Source organism: Papaver somniferum, unplaced genomic scaffold (assembly GCF_003573695.1).
Source record: "Papaver somniferum cultivar HN1 unplaced genomic scaffold, ASM357369v1 unplaced-scaffold_118, whole genome shotgun sequence".
Classification (NCBI taxonomy): Eukaryota; Viridiplantae; Streptophyta; class Magnoliopsida; order Ranunculales; family Papaveraceae; genus Papaver; species Papaver somniferum.
In genome coordinates this window covers 16,490,216-16,502,575 of record NW_020620825.1, presented here as the reverse complement: position 1 = coordinate 16,502,575, position 12,360 = coordinate 16,490,216, and the positions used below count along the sequence as shown (strand labels likewise).

The 12,360-nt window shown below is 40.4% G+C and overlaps 1 protein-coding gene across 1 annotated transcript; it reads right to left on the bottom strand.

The window, feature by feature from the left end:
* Nucleotides 1–10,587: 10,587 nt before the first annotated feature.
* On the bottom strand, nucleotides 10,588–12,042 carry LOC113330513. The gene has a single exon (XM_026577315.1). It carries the CDS (start codon nucleotides 12,040–12,042, stop codon nucleotides 10,588–10,590), a length of 1,455 nt encoding a protein of 484 aa, XP_026433100.1.
* Nucleotides 12,043–12,360: the final 318 nt, after the last annotated feature.

Here is a 12,360-nt window from a genome sequence, read left to right as displayed (position 1 = left end):
TTGAAATATCACAGGTTGTGCGTTAGGTTCAATCAATTAGAATATCCAACCTTTAGTTGTTGATTTAAATTGATTGACACTTGGATATTGGTCTTTGGTACCATCCAAGTTATCTCTCTAGTATTTGATAAAGACTCGCAGACTTCTATTTGCTTGAGTATAGATCAACTCGAGAGATTGAGATATTAACTCTTTGACATACTTTTATCTAGATTGAGTCTGACTGTCTAGTTGATTCTCTAGAAAGTATATCGGAGTTTGTCCATACAGATTGCTAAGAGACATATTGGGTGTGGTTGTTGTACCCCCATTTTTTCAATTGGTATCAGAGCAGGAAAACACGTTTAAGACCTTACAAGTATGTGTTTGTAGCGATCTGACTCTATGGACAGAGTTGATATCTCTATTAACGTACCACTAGTTTTCGATGACTCTAATTACTTATGGTGGAAAATTGCTATGCGAGCTTTTCTTCAAGCACGTGATTTTCTATCATGGGTATATGTTATTAATGGCTATGATGCTCCCGTTGAGGCAGTTGGAAATGTGAAGGTTCCCAAGAATATTGGTGAATACAGTCCTGCCGAGATACTTGCTGCAAAGTAAAATTCCGACTGTTTGAATGCCATCATACATGCCATTACCCCAAATCTTCAGCACCATGTGTCAAATTGCACCATGTCTAAAAGATGCGTGGGATATCTTAGAAACCGTATTCTAAGGAAATTCCAGTGAAAATGAAGCTAGGCTTCAAAACCTTAATTCCTATTGGGAAAACCTTCGTATGGCAGATGAAGATACATTTGATGAGTTTAATCACAGAGTGTCTGAAATTTTTAATGCATCTTTTGCATTGGGTAAGACTATTACTGAAAAGGACATTGTGATGAAAATTCTCAGACCACTGCCATCTAGATACGACTCTAAGAAGCATGCCATCGTTGAGGGAAATAACCTTGATAATCTCTTCAGAAATATGTTGGTTGGGAAACTTAAGATCTTTGATCACGAGCATCCATCCAAATCTAAGGATGTTGCGTTCAAAGCACTAAAAGACACTAAATTACTTGATAAAAGTAAAAAACTGTATATCTCTGAAGACGATCACTCTGAGACTGATTCATCAGATGAAGATCTTGACAAGTCGGTCTCGATGATCACAAGACAGTTTAGGGATCTTCTGTTGAAGAAAAGTAAACGGTTCTCCAGAGATAAGCCTAAAGCATCAGTCAAATCTCATAATCGTATTCCTCCTAAAAACAGGGACACAGATGAAACTGATGACGAGGATATACCTCATTGATTTAAGTGTGAAGAATTTGGTCATTTTTCAAACGAGTGCCCAAATCGTAGAAAATACACTCGGAACAAAGGTCTTGCTGCAATTCTTGATGAAATGTCTGACAACTATGATTCTAATGAAGACGAGAAATCATTTCTTGGTGAAAATATTGATTTTGATAATTGTAGCAATACATACATCAATCTCGATATTCTTTCAGAAGAAAACTCAACCAATATGGAAGAAAAAATTGACCCACTTTTTGGAAACTCTGTTTGCATTTCAGGATCCACTATGTGTCTAGCTGCATGCACATCACAGATGCCTGAATATTATCCAAGACTGACGTGCTCATTTTTTTCTCTAAAGGGTCATGAACTATCAAAGTGTTACAAGTACAAACACCATTGGAAGCACGTCAACAAACTTCAACGAAGAGCAAATCGATTAGCAAATAAGCTTAAACTCACTCAGAAAACTGCTGAGGTATGTAAGATTTTATCTTCGTCTAAGAAGTTAGTTTCCAAAGACAAAACAAGACCATTAGAGAAGAAAGTATGGTCAAATCGTTTTGATAGACAGAAGTCTGAGGATTCCTCTCAAGAGGATTATGGTGGACAAATTGTTGTTTATCGCAACACAACTTGATTGTGTTGTTTGTAAATCTTGTCTCATGTGCCTGATCAAAAGATACAAGGTTGTGTACCTCTCAGGCTTTAGGAAAAGTTTTTCATTTCTTAGTTTTGTTCTTCCCTGTCTCTCAATAAAAGACAGGGTTATTTTCGACAATTCTACTCTCTCTAGGGTTCAGAGTTGTGCGTGCACGAACCTGTTAAAGGGTTGCCTAACTCTACATTCCTTTTTCCTTGTCTATAACCTCCTTTTATCTCAAGACTACTTTTTGAGTTTAAATTGTAATTTCCTCTCACAAACCCATACAATTATGGATAGTCCAAGAATGATGTCTTTTGATGGAAATGATGTTAATATGATTGTTAAGCCATCAATCATGAAGGAAAAAGATAAATCTTCATTATCTTCTACCTTGAAAATAAAGAGAAGGAATGCGAGGAAGACAAGAGCCGTTCCTTCAAATTCTCAGAAGTTTTATGACGTTCTTGAAGTGATGAAGGAGATGCGAAAGGAGATTCAGAAAATAAAGGCATTTGTGTATAAAACTCATGAGATTCAGAAGGCCCTGGTTCGACATCAGTCAAGAAGGTTTATTGATATCAACTCCTACCTTAATGAACCTTATGTCCCAATGGCTGTTGACGACAAGGAGTTCGGGGACGATAAAAAATTCTTCAAAGGTCTTATTGCCTGGTAAATCTTCTTTTATTATTTTTTAGAAGAATAACTAGAGTTTGGGACCCATTATTGTGATTACACATAGTTATGTCCAACGTTTTCATCTTCATGTTTTTAGGTTTATTTGTTTAAATTCTAAAACGGTTGGAAGATGATTTTTGCAGTATTAATCTTTATGGTTTTATATATTGCAATTTGTTATGGGATATGTATGTTTGCGTCCGTGAACTATGATTGTCCCATACCTTGTCAAAAGTAAAGTCTTTCATAAGTCGATATTCACGTATTGATAAAAGAATGAATGGACTTTTGACAAATACAAAAGTTAAGCCTATTATGTTAATTATTGATGGAGGATAGGTTAAAATCTTTTGTTTACAAGGATTATGTCTATTGAATGTCGTTATGCGAATAATGATGAAAAATAGAATGAATCCTTATGTATTCCGCAGTATTGATCTTCCCTGATCCATATTTTTTGTATATACTGTGTTGTTCCGTAAGGTGTCTTATGTTGAGCACTATCGACTGAGTTTATTATTTTCTTATGATTAGCTTAGTTGTTGCTTCGTGAGGTACTTTATGTCGAGCATGACCAATTAAATTGATTACTTTTTGTGATTAGTTTGGTTGTGTATTCCGATTAGATTAATTACGGGTTCTCTTGTGATTAATCTAATTGAGTATTTTTGAGTCTCCATAAGTTCACTTATGTTGAGCATTTCCGATTGAATTAATCGTGGTTTCTCTCTTGGTTAATTTAATTGAGTATTTTTGGATTCAAATTCATACTCGTATGTGATTAGTTATGTCCAAAGAAATTCTTCTTTTCTTTCGAAATTAAGGTCGCTCTTGTTGTTCTTTCGGGAATGACATTTTATGGGGGAGAGTTCTTAATTGAACTTGTGCTTAATTGCCAAATCTTTACGGGGAGTGCGGCTGTGGAATATTATAGGGATTATCTTGTATCTTTTAACTCCTTGATGAATGCATTTAGCTTTGGATTTATGACTGCATCTAAACAAGATGATATATGCTTTCTTTTGGTCATGAAATATCTCTTTTGGAAATTTCATTAGGATCCCGTTCTTGTACCTTTGCCAATTTTATTGACAAAAAGGGGGAGAATTAATATGTAGTTCACACTACAAATACATATGGTTTTCGGATCATTATGTAAGGGGGAGTGGTTTCCATGTGAGATGGAGTATTGACTAAGGGGGAGTGATACACATCACCATAGTATTGTTGTCAAAGTTATGATACAATTGAACTTTGATGTTGTGTAATGATACTATCACACTGTATAACAATGATCGAGAATTATGTCTTCTCATTGTTATAGCTACGGATTTTCAACAACGATGATGCTGAACTTACAACCTTTGGGATCATTGGAGTACTTGGAAGTGACGAAGATTTCGAGTAATGTTGAAGATTAGACATGTGGAATAGGAGCTACATAAGTTTCTTTATCTTTTTTGTATTCCATATGTATTGATAGTTTTTCACTAAAATTGACAAAGGGGGAGATTGTTAGAGCATTGCTCGGTCGAAATCGCATGCGTTGCTATCTCAAGAATGTTTTTCAATGTTAGTGATCAAAACTATAAGTATTGATTTCTAGTCTACTATAGCTAAGTCTCGGACTAGGATAAAAAGTGTAGTTGAGCTCAAGATCTCCATGGAGGATCATCATACAAGACGAAGAACTAATCAAGGAACTGGTGGAACTTCATGGACAAAAAGGTATGTGGAGACTTGAACTTATCTATCACTCAAAAGTCTATCTACTCTATCTCCAATCTTGAGAAAAAAGTCGTTTTGCTATATAGACTTTGATTATACACATTTGCTATTTCGAGCCGAGTTTAACTCGCCTATCTATTTTTCGAAATATGTGTTGGTAAGATTTCGCTTTGGCCAAGTTCATCTTTACCTAGTGACGAAAGTCATGTTATGTTTCAATCACTTTGAAAATTTCTTTGACGAAAAATGGTTTGTGAATAACAACTATATAATGTCCTCTAAGCATGTTTCAATGATTGAAATGAGAGTTTAGATTACATAACCAATAATGGATATAAGCATTATTGTGGAAACACATATATGTATAAGTTCTTATTCCTTGAACCGAAGTTTGCGAAATTTGTTGATCAAGAGAATCGGAACAAAAGCCGTGAACTAATTCCGCGAACTCAGTCCGCGAACTGGCGGAAGTTCTCGACCCGAGAAAATCTGCTGGAGTTTGAGAACTCCTTCCGGGAACTTAAGTCCGCGAACCCAGTTCGCGAACTTGAGTTAGGTTATATCTAAAGACGATTGTTTGTGAACTCATGTTTATATAAACTAAGGAATGCTAATTGCAAACCGTGGCTATAAAGTTCATGAACCGATTCGAGTGAATCAAATCATTTTTGCTTCAATTGTGTCTTGTGTAGTTACATAAGATTTCCTTGCAATTGAACAACTCTCTAACTAGTTCATTTGAGTCATTTGAACTATTTACGGTGAAGAAGAATATGGTTGATATCAAAGTGCTCATATGGCTAACTATTAATACCGGAATTCTCGTTAGGTTTTACCCGTCATAGTCTACCAAGATGACCTCACTTTTCTCAGCATGGTATTAGAGAGATTTGTCTTTCCATTGTACCTTGTCCTTTCTTATATAGACTTTCCAAAAGCCCATTCTTTTTATGACATCTTGCCATGTGTCCTAAACCCCCTTAATTACTACTAATGCCATCCCTTCTCTAATATAACCTCGTTCTTCCTTGTTAATTCCTTCATTGTCCCTTCCAACTCATGGATACTTCTTTGGTGGATTTGGGCCTTAGTCCCCATGTTCTATGTGTGGCCTTTCCCCTCTTTGGGGAATCCTAACCTGGTTAAGGGGAATCATTTTTCATGTATCAACATTAGTCCCCTGATTATGAGGTTAGTCGTAAGATAACCTTATAGTCATACTTTTATGATCGAGTCAGTATACGCATGTCTTTGTGCATGGAGAATATCGCCGGTTACTGCCTCGTGAATGGTATCTATCTCTCATATATATATATATGTACAACCGGTGCCTTCTCATCGTATTCCGTAATTTCTTCTTCTTTCTTCCTTTGTGGGCTACTCGACTTACATGGCTGACTCTCTCCACGGGTACGTGCTAGTCTTAGCGCCTATTCCTTCATTAACCTATGTGATGTTCAAGCATGATGAACTGAAGAGTCTGCTGCTCGTGAAGGCTGAAGTTGAAGCGCTACGGGAGCAAAGGATTACTAATAGATATGGCGTGAATACCAAGTTTAGGGAGGTGTCTGAAGCTTATCAAACCAAGTTAGACACGGAGCCAGCGGGTTGGGTGTCGTCAGAGACTCAAGGCGCTCTTGATGATGACGATACTGCACATGGTGCGACTAATCATTTGTATGCAGATTCCCTGGAGATGGTGGCTACAATAGACCGGGCTATTTTATATTGTCGCCTCTGGATTTCCAACCTAGTGATGCGGCCACTCCTTGGTCACACTCTGGTCTTAACAGCGTCTACTTCACTTGTTCTTCATCCTTATGTTGAGGATGAACCAGCGCGTCTGCTTGTTCTAAGGGAGGAAGCGGGAATGTTGTGGATTCTTCGTTCGTTCCACCGAGACAAAACGCGCAGAGAATATGATGAACACGAGGACACCCTATCACTTTCCCAAGGGGCTGGGACCGAGGATAAGATCATTCAGGCTATTACTAAACGAGTTCATGAGGCTGATCAAGATTTGCGCTTGGCTGACGCACAATTCAGCGACAGTCGCCTAATGGTGGAGTCTCTGGACGTAGACATTGCTCGCTGTTGTTCATTATTGGCATACTAAAAAAATTTTAGTATATGTATTTTTTTTAGTATTTCTCGAAGTACGACCCCCTTTCGATGTTGTCCACGTGTCAGCCGTGGTTTTATGGTCGTTGTAATCGTTCATGCTTTCCTGATTCTCTATAAATATGCAACATTAACTTCTTTGAACTCCAACTTGTATGCTTCTTTCTTTTGTTCTAAATGGCATATGTTCTTCATGGTTACGTACTTTCACTGGCACCGATACCCTCGCTGGTTGACCCTCGATACAAAGAGGAGGAACTCGCAAGGCTTTTGCTAGTAAAACCGGAGACGGAAGCGCTCAAGGCACGGAGGGAGATTGACAGGGATGCCAAACGGGCCCAATTTTCTGATCAATACGATACATTCCAGATGGCTGAAAGGGTTCGAGCGAAGGGGCGCGTATATGTCCAAATCCGTCGTGCATTGGACGAGATGGTTAAGATCCTCCAAGCTGCCGATCAGCTATTTAAAGAGTCCTTTGTGATGATGCCAGCATAGATCAAGCCATAGCTGACTGTCGTCAATCTATTTCTGAGCGGGCTTCCCCTCACTTGCACGGGTATACTTTAACCCTTGCAGCGGTCTTTGCGCTTGTTCGCTCCTTTGATATCCCTGGTGAATTGAGGCGTTTGCTCCTTTTGAGGGGGGGATATATATGTTGTTGGCTTCTCGGGTGGTGCACGTGGACAAGATGCGCACGATTTATCATGGTCGAGAGGAAGTGCTAACCGCTGCTCGTAAATCAAAGGTTCCCAGCGAAATAAAGGAGCTCGCTGAATTGGCTAATGAAGCCGATTATGCGTTGGCTACTGCTATTGATCAGCGTGAGGAAGCGCTCTTAATGGTGCAGTCCGTAGATGCAGACATTGCTCATTGTCGCGTGTTACTATCAGATGATGTATGAGTGACAGACGACTTGTTGTCGTTGGTTAATTTATTTATTTTTTAGCTTTCCATTGTATTCGGGTATTTATTCTATGTAATGTATTTCATTCCGTCTGCCTCCCTTCTCTCCCTCTTTTGTGAGGGTTTAATTAGAACCCACAATTGAGGGATACCACTAGAAATTGCGGGATATAAATTAAAAGGGGGTACTTTTTCTAATGATGAAAAGTCAACAATGTCCTTCACTTTAATATAAACTAAAAGAAATTATTAAAAGTATCCCCTTGGTTTCACGATTTCATCATTGAGAGAGACTTAAGCTGAATTGTAATTAATTTCTGCTTGCTTTTCTTGCCATTTTGGTGACAGAATGAGTCCTTTTTACAAACAATAAAACAAAATACCAGTAGAGAGCAAAATGGTAGAAATCAAGGTAACAACTTTTCGTGATTTCTTTCACGCAAATTACTAGTAATATAACAACTTCTCGTGTGATGCGGTAACACAATAGTTGAGCGTGGAAACGTGATTCACTCTACGTCGGGTTTCCAACTGCATATACGTATACTAAATTTGTGATCCGACTAGAACACGAGTTAGGTAGTTAGTGGCCCTGGTGAAAATTAAAAGCCAAAATTAGAATAATCTGCTTCGAGCACCAACTGCCTGCGACGCTTGAGTACGAATAGATAAATGATCATCAAAAATTAAGTTAACATTTTAGCTGTCGGTATTGTTTAGGGTATGAATGCAATACCGACTGGAACTATCAATATTGATTTTGGTTTAAACTCAATACCGAGTGCAACTGTCGGTATTGGTAGGTATTTGAAGCCAACACCGAAAGTTCTGTTTGACAATACTGAAAAAGAGTTCGAAATGAGAGTAATTGAATGAATACTGTTAAACTCACGCATTAGTTTGAAGAAGCTAGTGAAGATGAAGACCCCATTCCTGATATTAGATTTTTTGAAGGACTTGATGATATACTTTCTTAGAATTTAAGAGTGTTTGTATATATTGCTCCGTCCAATGCTATCTAGTATCTACAAGTCCTCACCACACAATTCAGCGAATTATCGATACTCACGCATCAGTTTGATGCTTGGTGAATCCTAAGTACGTGCATAGTTTTGCTATATAGGAAATGTACATGAGTTGGCTACAGCTAGACTTACAGGGTTAAACTCGATCTTATTCTTTTTTTTCTTCTTCTCTCTCTATTTTATTATTAACTAAAAAGATAAAATCAATATCTAAAGTTTAATTTTAATTGGGGATACTCAAGGGTGGCTTAGTCATTACCTATTTTTTTGGATAAAGGTTTTTTTAAATTACTTCATAATGTTTTATTTTTATTTTTTTTTGAGTATCCCCCAATTTCTGGTGGTATCCCCCAATTGTGGGTTCTTTAATTAAGGATATGCTTATTCCATCCCTTCTTTTAACAGGGTTGCTGGATAGGAACTTGTGATAAAGCGTATTGACCCTCTCCCCCTCCCCCTCTCTCGTTTCATTTTTTTAGCGGGGTAGGGGGAGCGGGATATGTATGTTAAACGCGCCTACTCCCCCTCTTGTTTTTCTTAATTGGGGGGGGGGGGGGTGTATGTTAAACGCGCCTACTCCCCCTTGTTTTTCTCAACAGGGAACTCTAGCAATTGGCATTCTTGCAACCTTCAGTAAATTTGTCAATCGATCGGGCGCTATTGGCATTCCCGCGGCCTTTTGTAAATCGATCGGGTGCAATTGGCGTCCCCAAGATCTTTGTTAGACGTTGCGAATCATATATCCAAATCGGGTTTTATTCGAAATGAGTTTTACATTGATCTGTTTATGCATAGAACTTCTTTAGACATTTACCATTGATGGGTGACTTGACTTTTCTACCATTCATGCGTCTGAGATTGTAATACCCGCTTTCTGCTACCTTCCTTACTCTGAAGGGTCCTTCCCAGTTCGCGGCGAATTTACCTGCACTAGCATTTCTTTGCACTGAGGGGAAATCTTAAGGACCAAATCGTCTACTCTGAATCTTCTTTCATTTACATTCTGATTATAATAGTTCGTTGTGTGCTTCCTGTATGCCTCAGCGAACCGTTCCGCCCGGGCTCTCCCCTCTTCTATCGTATCAAAATGAGCAAAGCGGCTTACTTCGTCTGGTTTCGTATGACTATCCATTGCTACTCTCGTAGATGGAATCGCAATCTCCGCCGGTAAAATTGCGTCCTCCCTGTAGACCAGAGAATATGGCGACGCCCCGATGGAACTCCGTTTCGAGATTCTATATGCCCATACCGCGAGCGGGATCTGCTCGTGCCACTCTCGGTGGTGGTCCTCCACTATCCTTCTCAAGATCCGGATGAGCGTATTATTGCTCGCTTCGGCTTTCCCGTTCCCTTGAAGATAGTAGTGGGTTGATGTATGAAGCCCCACATTATATTTTCGTAGCAATTCTATTACGTCCTTGTTTACGAATGACTTTGCATTATCCGCCCTGATAATCATGGGCACGCCAAATCTGCAAATAATGTATTCCCTGATAAATGCTGCAATAGTTTGCCCGACATAGTCTTTGAGAGGTATCGCCTCGACCCATTTCGTGGTGTACTCGGTGGCGGTTATTATGTACTTGTGACGCTTTGAGGACATCGGGTTGATCTGCCCTATAATGTCTAAAGCCCAACTGTGGAACTTCCATGGTGTTACCACGCTATGAAGCAGGGTGTGAGGTGTTATGATTAGGTCTCCATGTGTTTGGAAGTTGATGCATCTTCTCACATGTTCCGCGGTATCACTTTCCATAGTGGGCCAGTAAAACCCGCCTTCATAGAGCTGTAGAAATAACTTCCGCATTCCTTGATGTTCTGCATTGTGGGACCGAGTCATTACCTCGACGGCCTCGTCGTCTAATAAGCACCTTAGCATAGCATTAGTATAGCTTCTACGGTAGAGAATCCCCTCATGCATGAAAAAACGCGCCGCTTTCTTTTGGATTTTTAGGGCCGCCTACCTGTCACTGGGTAATTTTACGTTTAGGATGAAATTTATATACGGTTGTCTCCAATTTACCCCGTCAACTGTGAAGATTTCGGCGGGTTGTGGTGGGGGCTTGGCAATCAGCGCAACCGTCTTGGAAGTCCGCTGCTTGCGCTGAAATACTAGGCCAGTATACCCCTTTCATCTGGAGATTTTTGTATAGGTGGACTGCTGCAGTTTACCCACATGTTGTCGCGTGTAGCTCATGGAGTATTTTTTTCCGCTTCTCTCTTATTTATGCACCTGGCGAGGGATCCCCCTGTTGCTCGGTAGTAAAGAGCTCCTTGGATCAGTACGAATTGTTTCAGAGTTCGGGTAAGTATTACACAATCCTCCTCCGTTTTGGCCAGATCGTCGATGTAAGTCTGCCTCCAATCGTCCGCCTCCTCGAAGGCCATATCTTCTTTCCAGGTGCTGGGAAGCTCCTTCCTCTTAACCGTTACCGTACCCTCCTCCTTATCATTCAACTTCATCTTGCTAGCTAGTGTTGCCATGGCATCTGCGTGTTTGTTCTTGCCTCTGCATGTATGATCTAGGGTCGACCCTGTCTGACTTATCAGGTTTTGAGCCTCTGCTCGATACGGAGCTAAATGTGGCTCATTGACGTGGAAATCCCCGTTTACTTGGCTAGTTACCAACCTCGAGTCACCTTTTATTTCGACGCCTCCCAAACCAAGCTCCTTTGCCATCCTGAGCCCTAGGATCAAAGCTTCATATTCGGCTACATTATTACTATAAGGGAAGTCCAACTTGAATGAATACGAGAGCAATTCTCCTTGTGGTGCTTCAAACACTACTCCCGCTCCTCCGACAGTATCATATGACGATCCATCGAAAAACATGGTCCAAGGCTTGTTAATATCAGCGGCAGCTACCTCTCCCGGAACCCGTTCATGAATCTCGTCATCTCCTTCTCCAAGAAACATAGCCATTAGTTCAGTGATGGCTTGCCCTCGTACTCCTTTAGGTCGCTGATACTCGAGTTCGAATTCTGATAGATGCAACATCCATCGGACCGTTCTCCCAGTTAGGACGGGCTTAGAGGCGAGGTAGGCTATGGGGTTTTCCGCGGCCATAACGATCGTCTTATGTGTCAGGAGGTATGGCCTTAATTTTTGTGTTGCGTAGATGAGGGCTAGGCATGCTTGTTCTACTCGTGGGTATCTCGATTCTGCGTCTCTTAAAACCCGACTCACGTAGTAGATGGGTGATAATTCATTTCCTCCCATATCTTGTGCCAGGACTGCCCTTATGGCTGAGCTTGTGAACGTCGTGTATAAGTAAAGAGGCACTCCTTTTATTGGTGGTTTGAGAACTTGGGGGCTGACAAGGCACTGCTTTAACTTTTCAAACGCGACCTGTTGACTTTCTTCCCATTCGAAGACTGACCCTTTCCTTAGTAGGGGCAAGAACGTCGACATCATCTGAGCCAAACCAGACACGAAGCGTCGTATATACGATATCCGTACTATAAACGCCTGGAGCTCTTTGGCATTAGTCGGTGGTGTCATGGTCATGATCACCTCGACCTTACTTGGATCCACCCGAATCCCTTCATCGGTTACAACGAATCCCAAGAATTTTCCGGATGTAACCCCAAAGGCGCACTTGAGCGGCTTCATCTTGAGTTGGTACTTCCTACATCTTTCAAAGACCATCTTTAGGTGAGATTCGTGGCTCTCAGTCTATGAAGTCTTAACTACGATGTCATTCACATATACCTCTACCGTCTGATGCAGTAGATCGTGGAATATGGATGTCATGGCGCGCTGATACGTGTCGCCGGCGTTCTTTAGTCCGAAGGGCATCACCACGTAGTAAAAGTTCCCATATGGAGTTTGGAAAGCAGTCCTCTTTGCATCCTCTTCAGCCATCTTTATTTGGTTATATCCATTAAACCCATCCATGAAAGAGAAGCACGTCTTGCCTCCAGTCGCGTCCAGCATTAAGTCGATGTTGGGCAGTGGGAAATCATC